Raw genomic sequence first — 27985 nt, forward strand, 5'->3', positions numbered from 1 at the left:
GTGAATATCCCAGTCCTTTATAACACTAAACACCTGTAGTTTACCAGTATATACAGCATCTCATAAAAGATATTTTTCAAAAATGTAATTATAGTGATTCATTCATTCAAAACATTTACTAAGCATCTAAGCACAAAACACTGTCCTACACATGGAAAATAAAGCGATGAATAAAATAAAAACTTGCTTTTATTGAGCTTTCAGCCCAGCAGAGGAGACAAATTATAAACAAGTAAATAAACATTACAAACCACAAAGTGCTATGAAGGAAATGATCATGATTCTGTGATGGGAAATGAGGAGAGGCCTACTTAGACTGGTGAGGAATTACCTTCCTAAAAAGTAACAGTAATATGGAGTCAGCCCCTTAAAAAGCCCAGGGAGGAACATTTCAGGCAAAACAATCAGCACACAGAAAAGCCTGCTGGAATGAGTCCACTATATTTGCGGAACTCAAAGACAACAAATGTGGTGAAGCACACAGTGAGCTACTCAGGATCAGACCCTGCAGGTCACCTGAAGGAATGCAGAGTTTGGATTTGACTTGAAATGCAATGAAGAGGCAGTGAAAAGTTTAAACACAAGGTTTAAACACAAAGTGATAAGAGCCCAATCTTTTTTTTTTAGATCACTTTTGCTTCCAGGAAAAGAACAGATGGGAAGGAAACAATAGAGGAATCAGGAAGACCAGGTTTAGAAATTACTGCATACTCTAGACAACTTTAAGGTGGTTTAATGAAGTGGAGAGAAGAACTGACATTCAGAATATATTCTGAAGGTAGAATTGACACAACTTACTAACACATTCCAAGATGAAGGTCAGATTGAGAAAGAGAGAGAGAGAAATAAAAAATGACCTAGTTTCTGGTTTACACAACTGAAAGGATGAAGGTTCCAATGACTGAGATGAGAAAAACTGCAGGAAAGGTTGGTAAAGGAAATCAGCTGTAGTCTGAACATGCTAACATCTGAGATTCTATGAGACTTGCAAGTGATGATGTAAATCAGCAGATGGACATTCAAATCTGAAGCTTCAAAGACAGGATGATTTCAGGAAATCAATGACATCATAAATTCAGGACACTATGGAAAGAACTGGTGTTCTACCCAAGCAACAAATCCTAAATGTAATATAAGAAAAAGCCTGGGTTCAGAGAATATCTAAGTCCTAGAGATCCAGAAGTCCTTTTATTCTAACTCAAGGCTGTTCAATGATGATTTGAATCAGTGATCAAAGCAACATCAGAGATCCTAAAGAGAAGCTAAACAAGAAGAAAAGCAGATCATTCATCTAAAACAAACCTCCTATAAACTACTGCATTTGGAGTGGATAAGCAATGAGATCCTGCTATATATAGCACAAGGAACTATATCCAATCACTTGTGATGGAACATGATGGAGGATAATTTGAGAAAAAGAATGTGTAAGTATATGTTTAACTGGGTCACTTTGCTGTACAGCATAAATTGACAGAACACTGTAAATCAACCATAATAAAAAAAATTTAATAAAACAAACCTCCTCTAATATGATATAAAACAGAAAAAAAAAAGGGTAAGAAAAGAACTTTCTGGAGAGCTCTATATCTAAAATTAAGAGCCTAAATAAATAATACAATTCCCACAATCTAAACCAAAGAGAAAAATGAAGTATACTGTGAGGTTTCCTAAATGGAACTAAATTTATATAACATATTACATGGGGAGGAGGGTATATGTATTATATACCCAGTGTAATAATTATACACTGTTAGCTCTTTAGGGCCTGGGGTTTATTTATTACTGTACCACCAAAGCCTATAATAATGCATGGCACACAGTGATGCTAACTAAATGTCTGTTTTTTACATGGCTGAATCAGTGAACAAAATGTATGCTCTAAGGACATGAACCAAGACAGAAGTTTGGAAACACGTTAACATCCAACAGCTACCAAGAATCATCCAAGAATTTTTTTAAAAGTTACAAATCCAAAGATAGCAAAAACTCGGCTCTGGCCTAAGACATACTTTGACAGCTTACCCACTGGAACTGATCTGGTACTTGATAAAGAAAACCGTGGAAATTACTGGATTATTGCTGTCTTTTTCATTGTTAAGTAATTAGTCTAAAATTTAAATAATGAGGTAAATCAATAGTTTCCACTTATAACATATAAAAATACTGGCGACAAAATAGAAAATACTTTTCTTCATGTAGTTAAGTAACAGAACATAATGCTATATTTCATCTTAAAAATGGAGCATAGTATTTCTGAGAAAACAGGAGACTTTTAGAAAATATACATAAGTGTTTGTGTTTAGAAATACAGGAGGTACACTCTTTAATGAGAATATTTGGAAATATAAAATATTATACCTGCAAGCAAAGTACAATGGAGTAGCTCCTGATACATTTGGCCTGTTAATATCAGCACCACTGTCTAGCAAGCACTGGACTGTCTGAGGGGAAAAGAAACAAAAGTAAACTAAAAAAGTCAAAACAAAGACACAATTATCACAATTTTAATCCATGTAAGAAAAGTTCTTACCACAACCAGCTTTAAAGAAAAAAGAGTAGGAACACGACAATTACAATAGCTGAACAAATTACACTTTTCAGTCAGCTCTGAGCCTAAGGCACTACACAGAATAAGTGGAATTATCAATGCAATATAAAGTGTTTTAATCTGGGAAAGTTCGAGAAAATCACTGATATGTAGTAGCTACCAAGGACTTGAAATGTGGCCAGTGCAAACTAGGAACTGAATTTCAAATTTTATTTTGCTATAATTAAGTTCAAACAGCCACATGTGGCTAGTAAATTGGACAGTGCTTCTCTACATATCTGAATTTTAAAACCAGAATTTTTTGCCTTAAAAAATAAAGTAGGTACCAGAGCTCTAAGTTTCTCAAATTCAAAGAGCATAATTATTAAAATACAAAATGTTTAAAGCTAAAAAATTCTTTTGTTATTAACAGTGGCCAATTCAGTTTCTCTGATAGTCATTCATATGTATTCTAGCCCCAAAGCTCTAATTTTGCAACCATCTGACTTGTACTAAGGGAATATGAGCTAAAATGAAATCTTAAAAAAATCTTATGATTAGGAATGGGGCAAGGCTGACCTGAAAACCTTAAAAAAGAGAATCTTTTCTGTTTTTATTCCTATGATCCTCTTTTGAGTTTCTCCTACAAAAAGGAAGACAATATGCAAAAACTTAGAAGTTTTTATAATAAGACTTTCAGTATTACTTATGGATTAAACACACATGTTCATCTTTGTCACTGCCCTAAATAATATCAGCAAAATATTAAGACTATAAACTGAATGGAAGCATAGGAAAGAATACAACAGCATACTAGATAAGAAAATAGGAAAAATGTGAAAACTGGTAGATCAATCTAGAGAGACATACTGTAGAAACCGAGAATAAAGAAAATGAAGGAGATAGAAGACCAAAGGGAAATAATCATGAAGTAATACAAAAAATTTCCCAGAACTGAGAGACAAGAGTTGTTAGACTGAAAAAGCCGGCCAGCACCCAGTTTAACAAATTAAAAGATCTTCAACAACACACACTGAAGTGAAATGTCATAATACCAGGGATATAGAGTCCAGATCTAAACAGAATTCAGATTGATGTTACATTTTTCAACAGCAGCACTGAAATCTAAAAGGTGAAATGCCCTCAAATTGTAAGGTAAATGACTTTCCAATACAGAATTCTATGGCCTGCCACACTATCATTCAAATATATCGTTTTAAACAAAAAACATGCTCAGGAGTTCCCGTTGTTGCGCAGTTGTTGCGCAGTGGTTAACGAACCCGACTAGGAACCATGAGGTTGCGGGTTCGGTCCCGGCCCTTGCTCAGTGGGTTAATGATCCGGCATTGCCGTGAGCTGTAGTGTAGGTTGCAGACTCGGCTCAGATCCCACATTGCTGTGGCTTTGGCGTGGGCTGGCGGCTACAGCTCCAATTCGACCCCTAGCCTGGGAACCTCCAGTGCCAAGGGAGCGGCCCAAAGAAATAGCAAAAAAACAAAAAAACAAAAAAACAAACAAACAAAAAAAAAAACATGCTCAGCTATTTAAGAGTTCAAAAAACAATTACCGGGAGTTCACAAACCCAACTAGCAGCCATAAGGACACAGGTTCGATCCCTGACCTTGCTCAGTTGGCTAAGGACCTGGCATTGCCATGAGCTGTGGTGCGGGATCAAAGTTGCGGCTCGGATCCCACGTTGCTGTGGCTGTGGTGCAGGCTGGCAGCTGTAGCTCTGATTCGACCCCTAGCCTGGAAATCTCCATATGCCATGAGGGCGGCCCTAGAAAGACAAAAAAAAAAAAAAAAATTATCTCCAGAAGATATGCTCCTCCAAAATAAGGGAATATAATACACCAAAAGAAAAGAAGATGTGGAAGCCAGAATCCTGAAGATCAAACACAGGAGAGATTAAGAAATTCCCATGTTTAGAGAAAAAAATGGAACTGACATTATCTAATGAATTTCTCTTTGTAGAAAACAGTACTGAGAAAGGTTTTGTAGGAGCACATAAGATTTACTGATTCATAAAAATAAAACTGAGCAAAGCCAATAGTCACTATAGTAGAAAAGGTAATTACAGTTTACTACTTGATGCAGCAGTAAACAACATTCACCTAACTGCAATATACAACTAATACTGTCTCATCAAAATTTATAATTAATAAAGTTAATTATATGTAAATAATTTTAGATATGGGGGACAAGGAGAGTTATAATATTACACTATAATAATATATAATTAATTTTAGATATGGGGGAACAAAGGGAATTCGCATCATGACTCAGCAGGTTAAGAAGCTGACATGATCTCCGTGAGGACGTGGATTTCTTCTCTGACCTCACTCAGTGGGTTAAGGACCCACTGTTACCAAAAACTGCAGTGTAGGTCACAGATGTGGCGTGGGTCTGGTGTTGTTGTGGCTGTGGTGTAAGCCGGTAGCTACAGCCCCTACTCGACCCCTAGCCTGGTAACTTCCATATGTTGCAGGTGAGGCCATAAAAAGAAAAAGAAAAAAAAGGGGGGGGGGCAGGGCATGGGAAAAGAGTTTAAATTAGTAAATCCTCACTTACTATAACAAGAAATGATTCACTGAGATCTAAAAGCCATAAACTGAGAAAGAGCAGTAGAAAGAAGCATATTATTTGGAAATAGATAACAAAAGCTAAAAGAGTTGAAAACTATTGCCTGGTGATCATGAATTGACAAAGAAGAATGGTGATTTAAGGGATTAAAACTTTTTATTACACATATTTTGATAAAAATATTTTAGGGAGTTGCCATCGTGGCATAGTGGTTAACAAATCCGACTAGGAACCATGGGGTTTCGGGTTCCATCCCTGGCCTTGCTCAGTGGGTTAAGGATCTGGCGTTGCCATGAGCTGTGGTGTAGGTCACAGACATGGCTCGGATCCCGCATTGCTGTGGCTCTGGCGTAGGCCAGTATCTGAAGCTCCGATTCGACCCCTAGCCTGGGAACCTCCATATGCCGTGGGTGTGGCCCTAGAAAAAAACAAAAAGACAAAAAAAAAAAAATATATATATATATATACATATATATATATATATATGTATTTTAGGATATTAGAGTTCCCGTCGTGGCGCAGCGGAAACGAATACAACTAGGAACCATGAGGTTGTGGATTCAATCCCTGGCCTCGCTCAGTAGGTTAAGAAACCGCCACTGCTGTGAGCTGTGGTGAGGTCGCAGACCCAGCTCGGATCTGGCGTTGCTGGGGCTCTGGTGTAGGCGAGCAGCAACAGTTCCGATTAGACCCCTAGCCTAGGAACCTCCATATGCTGTAGGTGCGGCCCTAAGAAGGCAAAAGACAAAAAAAAAAATTTTAGGATATAGTATTCATGTTTTGCTACTTGAGTTTACTGCTATCTCAAGAGAAATTCAAAAATCTATGTAATTGAAGAATTGTTACATAAAACTTTACTATCAGCTTATAATCCTTAAACTGAGGACAAGTGGTCCAGTAGCTTTCAAATATAAGAATATAAACATTTAGGCTTTTTTTTTTTTTTGCCACGCCTGTGGCACATGGAAGTTCCCAGGCGAGGGACTGAACTCACTCCACAGCAGTGACCCAGGCCACTGCAATGACACCATACCAGAAATCCACTGTGCCACAAGGGAACTCCTGGGCTATTATTTTCTAAGACAAGGCCCACTTGAGCCTTTTGAACATGGCTTTCCCCCTTCTGATATCTGACCTAGACACTTCTGATATCTGACCAAATCAGAAAAGAGGGAAAGTAGCAATAATGTTCGCTGACTGTTACAGAGATTACAGACAATAAGATATCTCTCAAAAGGCTTGGCAGAGATAAAAACAATTATATCAAAAGCATATATTAATATTCAATTAAAATCCAGCAATCCAGATCAAAGCCGAAACAAAGTATTGACAAAACAGAAGTTCCCTTTGTGGCACAGCGGAAAACGAATCTGACTAGAATCCATGAGGATACAGGTTCAATCCCTGGCCTTGCTCAGTGTGTCAGAGATCTGGCATTGCTGTGAATTATGGTGTAGGCTGCAGATGTGGCTCAGATCCTGCAGTTGCTGTGGCTGTGATGTAGGCTGGCGGCTCTAGCTCTGATTCAACTCCTAGCTGAAAACAAAACAAAACAAAAAACCTATGCATTCATAAAAATTATATGGTTGTTAAAACTGTATGACATAAAAATATGAATAACCTTAGCATGTGCCTAGACACTGGGCTAATAAGCATTTATCATTTCATTTACTGCATTCTTTGAGGAAGCTGATATTCTCTCCACTTTCACAAGTAGGAAACTGAGTCTCAAAGAGGTCAAGCAATGTGCATTCCAACACACAAATAAACAGGGGAGCAGGAATTAAACCTAAGTCCATGTTCATAACCACTAGGCAAATTACAAAGAAAAAAAAAACACAGAAATTCTAATCTTTCTAAATTGAGATTACTAAATAGTACTATGAGTAACTTGGCATATCATCCGCTACATTAATCATAAATGATCTACTAATTCCCTACAAAATAACTATTTAAGAGTCAAGCTCAAGTGCCTAGACACCTTTTGGTGTTCAGATTTCAAATAACGCCAATTCTAAATCCATATACTTTTTACAGTTCTTCCATATTTTTACTTATACTATAGAGTTCACAGTATAAAAGCAAATTAGCCATTAGACCAACATATTCCTCTACAAAGTGGTAAGACTGGAGTTCCCATCGTGGCACAGTGGTTAACGAATCTGACTAGGAACCATGAAGTAGCAGGTTCAATCCCTGGCCCTGCTCAGTGGGTTAAGGATCTGGCGTTGCCCTGAGCTGTGGTGTAGGTCGCAGATGCAACTCAGATCCCGAGTTGCTATGGCTCTGGCGTAGGCCAGCAGTTGCAGTTCTGATTCGACCCCTAGCCTGGGAACCTCCATGTGCCACGGGTGCGGCCCTAAAAAGACAAAAAAAAGACCAAAAAAAACCAAAGTGGTAAGACAAACTTGAGGCAAATCATAGCCAGAAAGCATGATTTATAATACATACTGTCATATGTTTCTATTATTTCCTTGGATATAGGAAATATCCTACAAAGACATTAAAAATTCTGTTGACAGAAAAACACTTAAAGTGTAAACAGCTCACATTTCAGCATTTTCTTTTAAATTCACAAATCTTTCTGCTTTAGTTTTAACAAAAGCATCCCAATTAAGACCCTCAAAAAAAATACAACTATGAAAAGAAACATACATTTTTCCTTTTTTTTTTTTTTGGCCTCACCCACAGCATGTGGAAGTTTCCAGGGCCAGGGATCAAACCTGCACCACAGCAGCAATCCAAGACGCTGCGGTGACAATGGATCCTTAACCCGCTGCCCACAAAAGGACCCCAAGAAACATATGTTTTTAAAAAGATTCCAATAGCTTACTTGTACATAAAATGCTGCCTGAAGACAAATGGGTAGAAAAAGCCACTTCTCTCAGAGTAGAATAAAAAAATATATAAAGGGATTTGAATGTGAACAGTAAAAAATTGCCTTGCAGCACTGAAATGAGTGGAAAGTCATCAATCTGTATAATTAAAAAAAAAAAGTTCGCAGATTTCTTTTTGTGAAAGTGCTGAAACAGGAAGAGTAGGAAAACACAGAATTCAGTTATCAATTAAATGGCATAATAAAAAAGCAAGAAAGTCACATAACCTAAATCACAGGGTCGCTTTTTTTAAAAATTTTCAGTCTATGTAAAACTACTTCTATGTATTCAAAGGGTAAAATAAACTTTGAATCTAGTAAAACTCAAATGGAGGAAATTGTATTTATTAAATTAAAAATATAAAAGCTCTTAGGAGTTCCCATCGTGGCTCAGCGGTAATGACCCTGACTAGCATCTATGAGGATGCAGGTTTGATGCCTGGCCCTGCTCAGTGGATTAAGGATCCAGGGTTGCCATTAGCTACAATGTAGGTTGCAGACAAGCAGCTCAGATCTGGTGTTGCTGTGGCTGTGGTGTAGGCTGACAACTGCAGCTCCAATTCAACCCCTAGCCTGGGAACTTTCATATGCCATGGAAGCAGATAGACAGATAGATAGACAGACAGATAGATGTATATATTTAAAAGCTCTGAAACAAACAATGCTATCTGAGGATTTTAAATTATATAGATGCATAAGAGAATAAATTCTGGATTCAACTACTAAAATCCCTAAGGACTCTCAAAAGCAGAGATTTTCAGGAGTCCCCTTGCGGTGAAGCAGGTTAAGGATCTAGCACTGTCACTGACGTAGTTCTCTGGTTTACATCTGTAGCACAGGTTAGATCCTTGAACCAGAACGTCTCAATCCCCGGCCCAGGAACTTCCGCCTGCCGTGGGCATGGCCAAAAAAAGGGCAGAAATTTTCAGCAATGGACACAAATCAGATAAGACCTTTTATAAGAATCAGCACTATCAATATATACTTCACTTCAAAGGAAAAGGAAAAAAACGACATTTGGAAATGGAAAGAAAATGGTGGAAAAACTGCTCTGAATGATAATGCATTAGATTAATCCATTCCATCTTTCAACAAAAATTTCAATGCTCCTATATGCTAGTGCAGGGGATCACACTCTAGATGCTGGGGTCACGGCAATGAACAAAATGGACAAACATTTGCCTTCAAGAAGCTTACATTACAATGGGAAAGAAATAAACAAAATAGATAGAATGCTAGATGGTGATTAGTGCTATCCAAAGAACTGATCAGACTCTATGAGAGATCTGATTTCAATTTGTTTTAACAAATTTCTCACCCCTAAACCCCTACACACAAATATTTTTGTGAAAACTGCACTGTATCTATTTAACAAACTATAAGCCATGAAGTCAAAAAAAAAAAAAAAAACTGTAATTTATGATGGTCATAAATTCTTCTGTTTTCAAAATTGTATGGCTTTTCATTTACTTGCAAAAATTAACTCAGCAGCTTAAAGTTTAGTAATGTAAACATGTAAAAGCATACCAACATAAATATCTGGACTGATAACTGATTACCTGTATCTTTCAAGTTAATACAACAAATAGGAGTTCCCGTCGTGGCGCAGTGGTTAACGAATCTGACTAGGAACCATGAGGTTGCGAGTTCGGTCCCTGCCCTAGCTCAGTGGGTTAACGATCCGGCGTTGCCGTGAGCTGTGGTGTAGATTGCAGACGCGGCTCGGATCCCGCGTTGCTGTGGCTCTGGCGTAGGCCGGTGGCTACAGCTCCGATTAGACCCCTAACCTGGGAACCTCCATATGCCGCGGGAGCGGCCCAAGAAATAGCAACAATAACAACAACAACAACAAAAAAAAAAAAGACCAAAAACAAAAAACAAAACAAAAAACAAACAAAAAAAAAAAAAAAAATACAACAAATATAATTTTAAGAACTATGCTGAACTGAAATCAATTTTATGTGTCTAATTTAAATAACCAAAATATGCTTTTAAAATAATTTAGAACTTCAAATTCCCTGTCCAACCCTTTCCTCCTTAAAACACACACACAACTGTCCTAAATACTCTACAATGGGAGTCTTCCTCCTCAAAACATAAGAAATTGCTAGGCTCTGACATCAACCTCATGAATATTTTCTCAGGTCAGTCTCCCAAAGCAATAGAAATCAGAGCAAAAATAAACCCATGGGACCTCATCAAACTGAAAAGCTTTTGCACAGCAAAGGAAATCAAAAAGAAAACAAAAAGACAACTTACAGAATGGGAAAAAATAGTTTCAAACGATGCAACAGACAAGGGCTTAATCTCTAGAATATATAAGCAACTTATACAACTCCACAGCAAAAAAACCAATCACCCAATGGAAAAATAGGCAAAAATAGGCAAAAGACCTGAATAGACTGTTTTCCAAGGAAGATACACAGATGGCCAACAAACACATGAAAAAATGCTCAACATCGCTGATTACAAGAGAAATGCAAATCAAAACTACCATGAGATACCACCTCACACCAGTCAGAATGGCCATCATTAATAAATCCACAAATAACAAGTGCTGGAGGGTTGAGGAGAAAAGGGAACCCTCCTGCACTGTTGGTGGGAATGTAAACTGATACAGCCACTATGGAGAACAATTTGGAGATACCTTAGAAATCTATACATAGAACTTCCATATGACCCCACAATCCCACTCTTGGGCATATATCCAGACAAAACTCTACTTAAGAGACACAGGAGTTCCCATCGTGGCGCAGTGGTTAACGAATCTGACTAGGAGCGACTAGGAGCCGTGAGGTTGCGGGTTCGGTCCCTGCCCTTGCTCAGTGGGTTAACGATCCGGCGTTGCCATGAGCTGTGGTGTAGGTTGCAGACGCGGCTCGGATCCCACGTTGCTGTGGCTCTGGCATAGGCCAGTGGCTACAGCTCCGATTGGACCCCTAGCCTGGGAATCTCCACATGCCGAGGGAGCGGCCCAAGAAATAGCAAAAAGACAAAAAAAAAAAAAAAAAAAAAAAGAGACACATGCACCTGCATGTTCATTGCAGCACTATTCACAATAGCCAAGACATGGAAACAACCTAAATGTCCATGACAGATGATTGGATTAGGAAGATGTGGTATATATACACAATGGAATACTACTCAGCCATAAAAAAGAATGACATAATACCATTTATAGCAACATGGGTGGAACTAGAGACTCTCATACTGAGTGAAATAAGTCAGAAAGAGAAAGACAAATGCCATATGATTTCACTTATAACTGAAATCTAATATACAGCACAAATGAACATTTCCACAGAAAAGAAAATCATGGAACTGGAGAATAGACTTGTGGCCACCCAGGGGAAGAGGGAGGGAGTGGGAGGGATCGGGACCTTGGGGTTATCGGACACAACTTGGAATGGATTTACAATGAGATCCTACTGAGTAGCATTGAGAACTATGTCTAGGTACTCATACTGTAACAGAACGAAGGGTGGAAAAAAAATGTACACATGTAAGTGTATCTTGGCCCCCATGCTGTACAGTGGAAAAATTAATTAATTTAAAAAAATAAATAAATAAAGTGTTCTAAATTAAAAAAAAAAAAGAAATTGCTAGGAAGAAATCTTGAAAGAAAATTTTCATATGGCCTTCAAGAAATCCTTACAAAGAAACAACACATTTAACAGACTTCATGGCTTTTCAAGTGATAAAACAACATCCTGATGGAAAACTAATGTGCCAAGCTGAAGTTTGGGTTAATCTCAAAAGTCATTTAATTAAAGGCAGAGACTAACTAAGACCACTTGTGCCTGATACACTGATAAATTATAAATCGAGAAATCTAAAGCAGCTCTACTTTATCAATGTCAAATCCCTAAACAACACTGATCAAACTAAAAAGAAATAGATACTCAGTATTAAACTACAGGCAAAAATTTGAGTTGCGGTATTACCATTTACTAAAACAATGATAACCAAACAACGAAAAAAAGCACCTTTTAATGTCTAATTAAAAGTAATTCTCATGATAGGATGGCAATGCACAACTTGTGTACTAGGAAAAAGGCCAATTCGCTAATCAGTGACCGGTTTATATAGGTCTTCTCTAGAAACCTGTCCACCTAAGCCTATCAAGACTTTGAAGGCTTATGTAATATCTAGCAAGAATCAACTTTAACCAGTTGCGTTAGAAAAATCATAGTAATAGAAGAACTTTCTATTATTGCTCACATTTCCCAGAAGTGATTAAAGGAGGATTTAGAAGAAATAAAATTACTCTGAACCTAAAAATACATTCTGAAAAGTTAAGTACATCAACCTTTGTTCTTCAAGGCTGAATCCGGTTAACATTTTTGCAAAGGCTTTCAATTAAGTTTTGCATGGCTGTCCTGTAATTCTCAGGATGAAAAGCTTGGAAGCCAGCTAAAGATATCAAGAGAGCTGACTCAATGTAGGTGAGCACTGTTCCTTAACAAGCCTACAATTTCAGTTACCAAAAAGATGCAGTCAGTCCTACCAAAGATAATCTACTCTAAGCAGGGTTCAACTATCATTTTATACTGTTTGTGAAGCTTCATGTTCAGCTATATAAATTTAGTAATATAAACTTTATTCTGATAAAAACACAATTTCCTTTTTAAGTGAACTTAATCCAAAACTAACCTTGCTGTGTACTCTGAACTTAAATAAACTGAGACTGAACCATTTGAAAGTTTGAGAGAGTTTCTGAATCCAAGTTATTCCAGGAAAACAGCAAACATTTGCGGCAATTTATCAAAATGCAAGTTCTATTTATGGCCAAGAATAACTGGAGTCAATTATACCTATGTAGAATAATATTAGGTTTTACTATACTTCCTAAAAATGAGACTAAAACCAAGCAACACACTGGGCCTAGCTTACTTCACAAGAGGAAATGAATTAAAGAGCACTGTATTTGCGGCTCAGCAGTAACAAACCCGACTAGTACGCATGAGGATGCAGGTTCAATCCCTGGTCCTGCTCAGTGGGTTGAGGAGCCAGCGTTGACTGGAGTTGTAGCGTAGATCAGGAACTGTAGTATAAGTTCCAGATGCAGCTCAGATCCCACGTTGCTGGGGCTGTCTGTGGTGTAGGCCAATGGCTGCTGCTCTGATTCGACCCCTAGCCTGGGAACTTCCATATGCCGTGGGTACAGCCCTAAAAAGACAAATAAAAATGAATAAATAAAAGAGTATTGTACCGTTCCTGCAGAATCTCACACACACATATATGTATTTATTTTTTGGGCCACACCCACAGCATATGAAGGTTCCCAGACTAGGGGTCAAATCAGAGTGCAGGTGCTGGCCTAAGCCACAGCCACAGAAACACCAGATCCTTAACCCACTGAGCAAGGCCAGGCATTGAACCTTCGTCCTTATGGATGCCATTGAGATCTGTTTCCACTGAGCTACAACAGGAAATCCACATCATCCATTTTTAAAATGGTAATAATGGTATCAATACTATGATTAATTACTCTTTTTTTTTTTTTTTTGGTCTTTTTGTCTTTTCTAGGGCCGCACCTGCTGCATATGGAGGTTCCCAGGCTAGGTATCTAATCAGAGCTGTAGCCACCGGCCTATGCCACAGCCACAGCAATGCAGGATCCAAGCCACATCTGCAACATACACCACAGCTCAGGGCAACGCCGGATCCTTAACCCACTAAGCGAGGCCAGGGATCGAACCCGCAACCTCATTGTTCCTAGTTGGATTCATTAACCACTGAGCTACGATGGGAACTCCTGATTAATTACTCTTAAGTTGTCTTCCAAAGCATTCACAACACTTTCCTCAGTTATGTAATCAGGAGACAGAATATACCTCAGGGAGTTCCCACTGTGGCTCAGTGGTAATGAACCTGACTAGTATCCATGAGGACGTGGGTTCGACCCCTGGACTGGCACAGTGGGTTAAGGATCCAGCATCGCTGTGAGCGGTGGTAGAGGTTACAGATGCCACTCGGATCTGGCTTTGCTGTGGCTGTGGCTGTGGCTGGTAGCTATAGCTCCGATTTGACCCCTAGCCTGGGAACTTCCAAATGCTGCAGATGCAGCCCTAAAATAGAAAAAAAAAAAAAAAAAAAAAAAAAAAAAAAAAAAAAAAAAAATACATAGGAGTTAGACAAGGGCAGGAGAAGAAAAAGTTGCCAAAGACTATATAATAAGCCAGGTGAAAAAGCAAATTTTCCAATGATTTTTTTTTTAAATCAATATCCAAAGAAAAACCATAATTCTGGTATTGTATAGCTAATAACAGCTGACCTAAAGAAGATTATAAAAAATTAAGAAGTTATGATCATTTCTTTCAACTGATCATTTTTTAAAAAGGAACAGCAAGGACAAAAACGGTCAGAATGCACTCTTCAACTGCCCAAAACAATTCCTTCCAACAAGAGGATGAAGAAACCCTTATCTTGGTTTACCTCTAATGGAAACAAATGCATCTATATGAAATCATGGCCAAAATTACTTGACTTCTTAGATATATCAAAGATCAATCTTTCAAATCTTTTGTTAAAAAAAGTAATGCAAATCTGAAAATCATTTGTCATCAAAGCAGGAATACAGTATTCAATTTTAAATTCTACAAAGCTTTAGAGCTCTTAGCCGGTTTTTCAAAACTTTTTCACACAATCCCAAGATTTACCCTAAAATGACATCAGAAGGTAAATTTTAGAGGATTTCTTTATCATAGCAGCCTCTTTAATTTTAAAAGCTCTGATATGCTTTTTTAAATATTTTAATGGAGTTTCTTTCAAAATATATTATTGAATAGATTATTGATTTTAAACTTAAAAATAAAATCTTGACATCTATGTGCACTGGTATATATCTACATGGACACAAGTTTTGAAGACCTTTTAATAAATTTATGCAAAAACTGGCTACTGTGAAACAATAAAAAGGCCATTTTCATTTGCTGATACTTGACAAAGCATTTTAGACTCAGTGTTCAACCTATGGACATATATACAAAGGGCTAAAAAAATCAATAATCCCTACCTTGTAATAACTTATCGTATCTCAGAGCCCTTAAATCATGCCCAACTCAAGATAAAAGGATATGCTTATCCACTGATATTTGAATATGTCCCAGAAATATATGAGTAATGAGACATAGGGAATATCAGCACAACTATCAACACAGATTCTTTTAGAGTTATAATTCAGCCTGGAGGCCAATGAGACAGACTGATTTTTTTTAGATTTCTTCTCATCCTAATTGAGGGATTAAAGTTGCATAAAATTAATCAGACAACAGTACTAAACTTTCTCTTTTTATCTGATCTTCATAGGTAACTACAATGGACTAACTATGACAGATAGGAATCTCACTCACTTATACAATCACTCACAAGTCAACGTGACTTTTTGTACCCTTCCTCCTCTACTATATCTGCAAAATCTCACCCTGTGAAACTCATCACCAGTGAAGTCAGGCCCCCTATAAATCTTCCAAAAACACAATTCTTCAAAGGCATTGGACTATGAGGAATTCTCCTTTACTCTACCACACCTGCTTTAGGTTGTAAACCATATGGAGTATATTATACTTAAACTACTCTTCAATAACTTTAGAAGGCAATTCTAAATTTTTAAGGCACCCTGTAATGCACAAGTTTTGAACCAAGGTTTTCTGAATAATTCTTGCTTCTTCACTAGTTCAAGGCAGCTAAAAGTAGCTTTTGTAGATAATTTCTAATATGTACTCCAGTTTTTTATTACACAAATTCCTAAGCAACGAGTGTGGTTTGCACTCTTAGTAAATGACACGTCACTCATTTGTTATGACAAAGAGTTTTTTTTGTCCTGTGAGAGCTACCAGCAGGACCCTTTCTCTAACAGGAAACAGTTGCTTAAAAACCAGGGCCAGTCAAGATTAGAATATTTCAAATATTTCTTTCCACACAGAATACTTTTTAAATTTAAAAGTGTTGACTTGGAGAAGGGAAAAACTATGAGAAGGAATATTCCTTGACAACACTGGGTTAGTTTTCAGATGATAAAAGACAAAGAATAAAAATGAACATTGGTGTTCAGAAGAAATTCCAAGGGGAAAAAAAAACATACATCCCTCCTTTTATCCATCTCTTATTAAACATAAGACAATGTCAGCCTTGGCCTCACAATCTTAAGGAAGTGCAATATTCTATGAACAAAGGTCATACATAAATCATCTCAATATACAGGCTCCTACACCATGAACACAGGTTAGGAAAAAAATGTTTGCAGAGACAGAAATCCAGACTCCACTAGAAATTCTCCCAATGAAAAGATAAGACTCACAGAGAATGTGTACAAAAAATACACAAATTTTTGTACCTTTGAAAATGTTGGTGTTATTTTTTGTTTTCAGTTGGTTTTTGTTGTTATGGTTAGCCAATAAAATAAGCAGTATTCTATTGTCAATAATGTTAAATACAGAGGAAAAAATACTGAAAGTAACCAGGATAGGAAATTATACAAAGCAGAAATTCAATCTAAAATCTTAAGCTAACAAAAAATAAAAATTAAAAATTTAAAAATTTAAAAAAATAAAATAAAATCTTAAGCTAACAATCTTTAAATGGGCGGCAATCTCCTAATGAGAGAAAAAACTATCAGCAATTTTAAAAGCCACATGTCTATACACAGGGATAACAAGAAAGTATTACCATAAAACAAAAGAACAATTTTAGAAATCAAAAGAAAAAAAAATTTTGTCTCTATTACTTGTCATATTCCAAGAGAGTAGAAAAATATGATAATCCAAGCTGGACCATTTAGGCAATGTCAGAGCTCACTTTCTTCACTATCTAATCCCAAAAATTGAGACTTAATGGTAAATAATATGAAAAAGTTTGTGATAAAACTGAGAACAGAATAAACATTACAACTGTTAAAATTATATGTGAACATACACTACATTTACATTTTTAATATATTCAGCTATTAAAATCTGAATCAGAAATAAATTGAAATCCAATTACAAACCCATTACACATATATTAAAAAGACTATTTTCTATTCCTTTGATCCACACAAAATATATCAATCAAAAGTCCATATGATGAAGAAAATGTTGCTATGATGCTTCTTGTTTCCAATTATGCATGAATTCAGTTTTAAAAAATAAGCACATGCAACTTAATTTAAAGTCCTCAAGGCTTAATTTACCGTCTTGTGACCGTTCTGGCAGGCCACATGCAGCGCTGTCTGTCCCATGGCATCTTCAACATCGACGTCACTGACGTGCTGTACAAGATCATGGAGTAGTTCTGTCCGCCCGTTCACAGCCAGCCAGTGTATCTGTGTAGCCATTTAGTTACTTAACATTTATGCAAGAGTGTTTCATATGAAAACAGCAGATAAATAATGCAATTATTTCTCACCTGAGAGCATGACATGCACACTAAGGATTAAAATAAAAATTTAAGGCAATATACTTTTTTCCTATACTTCTACATGGGGAAAAATATGCATCAGGATGTGACACCACCATGTATTTCAAAATCAGGCACTTCATGATTCAAAGGGGTTAAGTATCCTAAACTGAGGCTCACCAAATCCTCTGCTCCTTAGATGACACTAGACTGTTATGTACAGCTTGTCTCTAGAAGAAGTACTGGATAGCTTTCCTCCCCAGAAGCAAATGTAAGTTAAAAAGTAACCCAGGAGTTCCCGTCGTGGCACAGTGGTTAACGAATCCAACTAGGAATGATGAGGTTGCGGGTTCAATCCCTGCCCTTGCTCAGTGGGTTAAAGATCCGGCGTTACCGTGAGCTGTGGCATAGGTCGCAGACTCGGCTCGGATCCTGCGTTGCTGTGGCTCTGGTGTAGGCTGGCAGCTACAGCTCCGATTGGACCCCTAGCTTGGGAACCTCCATATGCCGCAGGCGTGGCCCAAGAAATGGCAAAAAGACAAAAAAAAAAAAAAAAAGTAACTCAGTAGATGTCATATTCTTTATTTCCTACATTTTACACATTAAAGCATATATCATATATAAATAACATATAGAGAGAATAAAAAAATACAAAACACCTATAGATCTACACTCAAAAATAATCAATATTAAAACTTTGGACTATACTGTCTATACACTTTTCATCTGACTTTTTTTCCATTACAAACTATGTAATAAATTCATTGAGTAATAAAAATTAAAAAATATATAAAAAAAGAAAAAATATATCATGAAACTTCTGTTTTAAAATGGTAACTTTGAACCTATGTATCAGCTTCTACTTATTCCCCAATCATCACTGAAATGACAGTAAAGAGTACCTTTTCTTAAATGATAGATCTATTAAGATAAAGAAAAAGAAGGACTACAATAGCAACAAATTTTGGAAGCTGGAAGCTTTTGTCAGACCTGTCAGAACAAAAACATGAATCCTAAACCAGTAATACAGAGTGTCAAGATGGTAGATGCAGATTACAGAACTCCCAAAAAGCTGAAGAATAGTAGTAAGTACCCTGCAACATCTCTTGAAGTGAATGTGGGGCTAAAAGCAGATCATTGGAAGTTTATTTAATAAGATTTAGATCCTTAGATTCCCATCTCTTCCCAAATCGGCAAGGCCAGTAACCACCCCTCCACAATCAGAAAGAACACAAGATGCTTGAAAACAGAGCATCTGGATAAGGGACACTAAGCCCACTGAAGCAAGTCCATCACACTGAAAGGGGGCAATAAAGTGCAGGTTTACATACTGAATACGGAAATCCCAGATCATTCTCTTCAACCCAGTATCCAGAATGCTAACATCCTCCTGACCAGCTTAAGAGCAAATGCCTAGAGAAACTGACATGAGAAAGGATTCTAAAGGCAAATGCCCAAGCAGATCATCATATACTGAAGCCCACAGTGACCAACTGCACACATTCAGACAGAGCTTTCAAATAGCCTTTTCCTGATCCACCAAGCATCTGACAAATGCATCTAATTTTAAAGACAAAACACAAAACAATAAAAAGCAAAAAGTAGAAGAGAAAAAGAGCCATGAACATTCAAGAAAAAAACTTCGAAAGGAAAAATATTTAACACTCTCAATACTGACTGCATCCTTGAAACAAGAACAGGATACTATTTTTCTAAAAGGAATGGGGGGAAAGCTCTTGGAAATATAGTGATTAAAAACATACATACTCAAAAAAATATTAGAAGGTAGTACTGAGGAAGTCTCCCAGAAAGCAGAAAAAGACCAAGAAATAGAAAAACAAGAGAAAAATGGTGAATTACAAACAAAAGAAAATAAAAGCTAGCCCACGAGGCCCAATGTTCAAATAACAGAAATTCAAAAAAGTAGTGAACAAGGAAAGCAATGGAGTAGAAATCATCAGAGAAATAATTCATGAACATTTTTCATGGGTTCCTGTTACACAAGTTTCCTGGTTAACAGAGCCTCAGTATTATCCAGCCAAAAGGATAAAATTAATCCAAACCAAGACACATAATCATAATATTTTAAAACACTGAGGACATAAGAAATTCCATAAGTTTCTAGAAAGTAAAATCAAAATAAGATTCATTAGATTCAAGATTAAAAATGGCACCAAACTTCAAAACTGAAAGCTAGAAGATAACAAAGCAATGCTTTCAAAATTCTAAAGAAAAAAGATGGCCAGCCTAGAATTTACTATCAACCAAACTGTCAATTACATAATCAGACAGATTCAAAGATTCAAGTATTATCGTCATGCCAAGATCAACCAATTTATCTCCCATGCACCCTTTCTCAATTAACAACTGGAAAATGTGCTCCAGTGATGAGACAGAATAGTTATCAGGAAAGTCAGACACAGAACCTATATACAGGCATACCTCCCTTTATTGCACTTTGCTTTATTGAGCTTCTCAAGATACTGCGTTTTTTAGAAATTGAAGGCTTGCGCCAACCTTACCTCAAGCAAGTCTATCAGCATCATTTTTCCAACAGCATTTGCGTCTCTGTGTCACATTTTGGTAATTCTCACAATATTTCAAAGCTTTTCATTACTATCATATTTCTTATGATGCTTTGTGAGCTTTGATGTTACTTGTAATTGTTGTGAGGCACCACAAACAGTGCCCATTAAGACAGAAAACCTAATTGATTGTTGGAATGACAACAAAGGATTTAGAATACCACATAAACTTAAGAGATAAGGCAGCAGCTGGGCTTTAGAGGATTAACTCTAATTCTGAAAGAAGTTCTCCTGAGGGTCACATGCTATCAGACAGCACTGCTTGCTACAAACTGTTCATAAGAGAGTCAATCAATAAAGCAAACTTCACTGTTGTCTAGTTCTAAGAAATGGCCACAGCCACCCCAACCCTTAGCAACCACCAACATCAAGGCAAGACCCTCCCCCAGCAAAAAGATTAGGACTTGCTGAAGGCTCAGATGATAGTTAGCATTTTTCAGCAATAAAGTGTTTTTAATTAAGGTTTGTACATTGTTAGACACTACTGCATACTGAATAGACTACAGTACAGTGTAAATATAACCTTCACATGCACTAGGAAACTAAAAAATCTGTGTAACTCGCTTTATTGCAATATTCATTTTATTGAGGTAGACAGTACAGAATCCTCAATGTTTCCCAGGTATGCCCATAAAATAAAAACCCAAAACAAGAGAAAGGCAAAGGAATCTCCAGGATAATAGTGAAGAGAAATTTTAAACAACACTGTAAAGGAGGCCTAAAAAAATGAACAAATCTAGCTTAAAGAACTGTAGTCTCTGTAAAAGATTCCTTCAAAACTAATCAAGAAGAAGAAAGGTATTAAATACACGTTAAGACAATATTTATAAAGCTCAGGGGAAGTCTAATAATGAATTAACGATAAGTATTTAGAAAACTTAAAAAAATTAAGCTGCAGAAAAAAAAAGACAGAAATAAAAGACATATAGATTGGAAAGAAAAAGATAAAACTATCTCTATTTGCAGAGTTTTCTTACGGCTCAGTAAGTTAAGGATCCAGCATTTGTCACCACAGCCTTTTAGGTCGCTGCTGTGGTTCAGGTAGCTGCTGTGTCACACGTTCATTCCCCGGCCCAGGAACTTCCACATGCTGGGAGTGTGGTCAAAAAAAAAAAAAAGCAACTGCATTCCTATGTACTCGCAATGAACATGTAGAAATTGGAATTTAAAACAATGTTGGGAGTTCCCGTTGTGGCACAGTGGTTAACGAATCTGACTAGGAACCATAAGGTTGCGGGTTCGGTCCCTGCCCTTGCTCAGTGGGTTGACGATCTGGCATTGCTGTGAGCTGTGGTGTAGGCTGCAGACGTGGCTCGGACCCCGCATTGCTGTGGCTCCAGCGTAGGCCGGCGGCTACAGCTCCGATTTGACCCCTAGCCTGGGAACCTCCATGTGCCATGGGAGCAGCCCAAGAAATGGCAAAAAGACAAAAAAAAAAAAAAAAAAAAAAAAAAACCCAATGTCACTTACAACTGTTCCAAAAAAAATAAAATACCTAGTTGTATGCTTAAAACATACACAAGATCTGAACGCTTAACACCACAAAATTCTGATGAAAGAAATCAAAGACCTAAATAAATGGAGGAACATATATATCATTAGTAGACTGGAAGACTCAACACAGTAAAGACGTCAATTCTCCCCAAACTGATCTATACAATTAAAGCAATTTCAGTAAAAATCTTAAGGGCTAAGCATAAGGATGAAGGAAAAGAAACATATGGTTATAAAAGAGCATCACAAAACTTCTCTGGAGTTGAAGTATTCAGAATACTGACATCTGGTAGCGGACACATACAGACCTACACAGGTAGTAAATCTATCTAGAACTTAAATACATATACATACACAAGGAAACATGGATACAAGTAAACCTGGAGAAATCTGAGTTAAGATAAACTGTAGCAATATCAATATCCTGGTCATGGCATTATACTGGGGCTTTGTTACCATTGAGGAAAACGGTGTAAAATATACAGAGGACTTCTTTGCATTATTTCTTAGAATTGCATAAGGATCTACAAGTATATATCATTTTCAAAAATGTAATTATTAACTACATGAAAAACAAAACGCTGTATGAGAAACAAAAGCAACTATGGCAAACTACTTGGCCTAACTATGAATAGTTTTTATACAGCTGAAAAATTACAAAACTGAAAAATGATCTACAAAAAAATTATAACTATATTGGAAGGGTGTAAAGGAAATGTGCTTATACATTATAGGATAAGGAGAGGTAGGGCTGAAAAAGAATAATGACTTTATCTTCCAAAAAATCAAAAGGTGATGCCTCAAACTGCAAAATCAAAAAGTAGCAATATCGTTATTTAGATAAAGGAAAACAAAATTTTTAAATCCATTAAAATAGCTAAGAGAAGCTGACTATAGAGTGAGAAATTCAGGAGGTAAGGAAGAAGGTCAAGAGAACATGTTTTCTTTTTTGCCAAGGAGTTGGGAGTGGGGGCACAAGGTAGCTGTATGTTTATTTGACATAAAATGCCATACAATTCACAGGCCATACAATTCATCTATTTAAAATATACAACTTACTGGTTTTTTGGTATATTCACTGAGTTGTACAATCATCACTATAGATCAATTTTAGAGCATTTTCATTTTTCCCAAAAGAAACCCTGTATCCATTAGCACTCCCATTTCCTCCATTTCCTGAGATGGATATAGAAAGTACAATCCCACTCCGACTTTGTCACCTGGGTAAAATAGGTCATCCATTGCCTCCAGTTTTTCTTATTGATGCCTTTTTTGCTTCTTCCTCATAGAATTTGTTAGACCATGAATTCTGACAGTATTTGGAAGATGGTATAGGCAACACAACCGAACATTCCATCATTCCTATTGCCTCACTTTTATCATTTTGCTGAGTTCAGAACAACCCAACTCAAGTCTAAATACCTCACCCCTAACAGCAGTATGTATAAGACAGAGAAATTTCACAGAGCACTACCATACATTTATGGTTAATGGTGCTGAATGATGGAGCCTTTGCAGACAGCAATATCTTGAACTGTTATTTTGTTTAACCTCATCCCTAGCTGAACCGTGACAATGTGCCTTGTCACTATTTAGGATGGGTGAGCATAAAATTTCATTCAAAATATAATCAGAAAAAAAATACCTGAACCACTATGCTGTACACCTGAAACACAACATTGTAAATAAACTATACTTTACTTTATATAAATGAATGAATGCGATGGAAGAGTGATTTCGAAGATGAAGGTGGGAAGGTCAGGCTCTCCACTGAAGGATGTTCTTGACAAGATCAACTTGAGGTAGGAGCACACATAGAAGCTAAAGATCTGGGAAAGTGATCCCCTGAACTATCCATACCATAGACTTTTCAAAGTCTTCATGAACCCCCAGGGAAATCTAAACATCAGTCAAGCTCACCACTCCAATGTAGCCTGCTCTCTTGTATCTCCAAGCCTTTGCCAATCTATTCCATAGAGCTAGACCTCTCTACCCCACTATCACCATTTTTACCAGTTTAATCTCTATTTTATCCCTTTGGCCTCAGTTCAAGTGATACTTCCCTCAACTGCCTCCTCCAGTGCTACAGGTGAGGATGGGTCCCCTGCTATGACTTTCATAGCATCTCCATCATCTGAGTTAACATTCATTACACTGTGTCACCATTGCCTATTGACTTTCCTATCTTCCTTGGAAGTTTGGGGAAGACAAGGACAGGTCAGTCATATTCACTGCTCTATGCCCCCAGGCACACCAGTAAAATGCCTAGAACTAATAGGTGTTCAAGAAATTCCTGTTCAAAGAACAAATGAATGAAGAAATCTCAAGAGTCCTTTGGGAGAGTGATCAGCCTAGAAAACATGCAGTCAACAGTACTCAAGTCATTTTGTATGAAAAATCTTGGGGCTCTTAATTCCCCATTGAAGGTTCTTCCATCTCAGGAGCCCTTGGCTTTACTGCCCCACATCTTTGGCGGCAACTACTCAATCCTGCAGCAACACATTTTCACTATCCTAGCTTCCTTCGGCTGAGGGTCAATGTGTCCAGGAGTGGAATTAACTCCACCACTTCGCAGTAACATGCTTGGCAGCCAGAATAGTTTCCAAGAGAAAGAGACATACCATACCATTCAGGGCTAGAACATCAAGTTTGGTGCCAGGCAGTAAGACAGCAGAGACTGTTTTTATATAATAAGCCTTAGAGAATCATCTGACTCTTCCAACTACACGCATAAATAATTTTTTCAATACAAATTTGACTTTTTAAAATTTTCTACTTTATTTCACTTGAAGTTTAGAGTGAAGGGAGAAAATTAGCAGATAAAAACTTAAGCAACTAAACAGATTACATTAACATTGAATATCTTATCCTGCCTCTACTAGACAGTGTCCTAGGGATAGAGGTATGTTTATTCCATTGTTACGGCTGCACCTACAGCATATGGAAGTTACCAGGCTAGGGGTCAAAAAGGAGCTACAGCTGCTGGCCTACACCATAGCCACAACAACTCGGGATCTGAGCCACGTCTGGGACTCACACCAGAACTCAGAGGAATGCCGGATCATTTAATCCACTGAGCAGGGCCAGTGATCAAACCGGCATCCTAATGGATACTAGTCAGGTCTGTTACAGCTGAGCCACAAGAGGAACACCTCCACAGTTTTATAACTCTGTGGTACCTAATGCATTCATTATAGAATCCTATAGATACCTAGAATACAGTTTTTCTTTGCAGAGTGGATAATGTTACCCCGCTACTACATAACAAAATCTGGATTACCATAGGAATTATGGATTCCATGTGAAAATCAGGATTGATCTTATTTTGTAATAAGACATTCACAGAATAATTCAAATCTTATTAGGAAAGATAGTTTTTCATGCCCCAGCTCTGACATGGCCCACTGAAAAGAATTTTTTATTCAGAAAGGCCTTGAAAACTAGCATGGTATGTAAATACTCAATATTCTTCTTTATTTACAAATTAAAAGATTCAAAAACTATAAATACTGAAAAAAAAGTTTCTGACACTACTGAGGTATAACTGACAAAACTGTTAAGATGTGATGGTTTGATACATATTGTGAAATAATTTCCACCATCCAGTTAATTTAAAGCTCAATAAATTTATTTTCTATCACAACTTCAAAACAATCTCAATAATCACATAATTCTATTTTACCTCTACTTCTAAATCAAATAATGCTCCATTAAATTAGTTTAATTAAAATTTGTAGATTTCAATAATTTCTTCAGAAATATCCTACACCACCTCCCTATAATATCCATGTGGATCAAAAACATATTAACTTATTTTTGAAAAAAAAAAAGTGACACAGCAGAGTTCCCATTGTAGCTCAGAGGGTTACAAACCCGACTAGCATCCATGAGGATGCAGGCTGGATCCCTGGTCTCTCTCAGTGAGCTAAGGATCCAGCACTGCTGTGAGCTGTGGTGTATGTCACAGACACGGCTTGGATCTGCGTTGCTGTGGCTGTGGTGTAGGCCAGCAGCTGTAGTTCTGATTTGACCCCTATCCTGGGAACTTCTGTATGCCACAAGTGTGGCCCTAAAAAGAAAAAAAAAGAAAGAAAGAAAGAAAAGGAGAAAGGAAAAACAGAGTGAACCATAACTTCTCTTAATAATTATGGCTGAGAACTATATCTCAATTCATTCTGCACCTTCTAAATCACCACAAAGAGGTAACCTGCAGAAATACTTGCACTATACTTTGTATTACTAGCGCCTTCAATATTATTTTCTAAAAAGTACTTTTAAATCTCAGACAAAAATTCTTAGCACTTACTGCTGTAAGGCCTTCATTATTACAAATGTTGACATCAGCACAGTATTCTAATAATTTACTCATGCATTTCTTCTGCCTGAAAAGAAAAATGAGATAGTCACAGATAAATGGTACTAGAAAAATCAACAAATGGCAATCGTTTTACTAAAATATTAACTATACTAAACATTAATTGATGGTATCAACCTGTATCTTCAATATTTAAATAAATACTATAACATTTAAAACAAAACAAAAAATTATTTCTATAAATAAAGATAATAGGATAAAGGCACAATGAAGTTTTCATGTGATTGGGACAAATTCATCATTCAAAATGCTAAGTAATTTCAACTGTTAACAGGATTATCTGAAATAGCCCTCTCCATTAGAAATATAAAACAACATGAGTCTAACAGAAGAGGAATGGATAGAGCAAAATGATGTCCCAATGTTGTACCTTACATTCCTGATTGTAAAATATTTAAAATACTAAGATGAGTTATAAAAACCACAAAATTAATAAAATGAGTATCTATGCATCCCCCCAGCCACTTTATTTTTTTTCAGATTTTTTTACTGTGGTAAAATACAGATAAATTTAACTGCTTAACCATTTTTAAATGTACAGCTCAGTGATATTAAGTACAATCATATTTTTATGCAACCATTACCACCATTCATCTCGAGAACACTTTTCATCTTGCAAAACTGAAATTCTACATCCTTTAAACAGTAATTCCCCATTCCTTTTCCTGAGTCCTGGCAACCACCATTCCAATTTCTCTCTCTCCAATGTGGGCTTATCTAAGTACCTCATTAAAACAGAATCATAGAGTAGCTGCCCTTCTGTGACTGGCTTATCTCACTCAGCATAATGTCTTCAAGGCTCATCCATGTTGTAGCATGTGTCAGAATTTCCTTCTCTTTTAAAGCTGAATAATATTCCATTGTATGTATATACCTCTTTTTGCTTATCCGTTATCTGTCAATGGATAGTTAGGTTCCTTTTTTTTTTTTAGCTATTGTGAATAATGCTGCTATGAACATAAGTACACAAATATTTCTATAAGACTTGCTTTAAATTTTATTGGGTATATATACACAGAAGTAGGATTGCTGGATCATATGGTAATTCTATTTTTATTTTTTGAGGAATCACGAAACCAGTTTTCAGAGCATCTATACCATTTTCCTTTCTCATCGTCAGAGCACAACAGTTCCAATTTCTCCACATCCTCATTAACACTTGTTATTTTGTTGTTGTTGTTTTAGGATAGCCATACTAACGCATATGAGCACTCAAACTAAAGAGTGTATGTTGCCATTTCATTGTAGTTTTAATTTGCATTTCCCTGACCAGTGATATTGAGCATCATCTCATGTTCAAGAACAGTTTTGTAAGATCTGTACATCTTATTTGGAGACATGTCTACAAAAGTCCTTTGCCCTCTTTTGAACTGCCTACCCATTTTGTTTTGCTCGCAACATTTCCTCCCAGTCTACTCCATTCCTATCACTGCTCAGTATTTATCTCAATTTCCCCTACATCAAATAATTAAATGAAAAGTAATGTTTTGGAAACAAAATGATATACACCATACACATACTACATACAAATATATATAATAAATATAAAATATATATCATATATATTTGCTTAATCTATGCTCAGTACTGGATTAAGGAAATAGGATTTAATCTATGGAATGAAAGAAGTTTACAATCTAGCTGAGTGAATGATTATATATATACATAAAAATATAAAATAGGGTACATATAATAACATATTGTGTATAATGTACAATATAGTGTGTGTGTATATATGTATATACGCTATATATAGTATTAACATGGAGTATTGAGATACTGTGATTTATAGGAAAAATATATATTTGGTCTTAATCCACACTTCCTGGCTCACAGCTCCCAAAACCTCAGGGTTACCTAAGTGATGAAGAGCAATGGGGCATCACCGCCTGAAAACATTTCAGGGAAGGCAGCTTTGGGTTGCCATCCAAGAGTGGGGGCTGAGTGCCAGGAGAACCAACCATGTCAGTAGAGGGTACTTTCAGTTCCACCCTGATTTCCAAAAGGGGAAAGGGACTGGAGGTTGAATGAATCACTAATGGCCAACACTGGACTTCCAGCGGAGAGAAATGGTGCTCTCCGACAATGGTCCCAGGCCTAGATCACATAGATCGTTCTTCACCTACCGAGATCCTACACCACACTCCTTTTCTTGCTTCCCTTTCCCA

General features: G+C 36.9%; 1 protein-coding gene across 2 annotated transcripts in view; it reads right to left on the reverse strand.

Moving 5' to 3' along the window:
- The window catches only part of HACE1 (HECT domain and ankyrin repeat containing E3 ubiquitin protein ligase 1), a 110966-nt gene that overhangs the window by 62866 nt on the left and 20115 nt on the right, over positions 1-27985 (reverse strand). The window contains exons 5-7 of one of the 2 annotated variants that reach the window (NM_001195340.1): positions 25749-25824; positions 17158-17289; positions 2359-2441 (exon numbers count right to left, since the gene is read on the reverse strand). In NM_001195340.1, the coding sequence (NP_001182269.1) occupies positions 2359-2441; positions 17158-17289; positions 25749-25824 (291 nt within the window). The remainder of the gene's footprint in view (positions 1-2358; positions 2442-17157; positions 17290-25748; positions 25825-27985) is intronic. The other variant, XM_021096191.1, reaches the window with a different exon arrangement.

This window comes from Sus scrofa, chromosome 1 (genome assembly GCF_000003025.6).
Source record: "Sus scrofa isolate TJ Tabasco breed Duroc chromosome 1, Sscrofa11.1, whole genome shotgun sequence".
In the NCBI taxonomy this organism is placed as follows: domain Eukaryota; kingdom Metazoa; phylum Chordata; class Mammalia; order Artiodactyla; family Suidae; genus Sus; species Sus scrofa.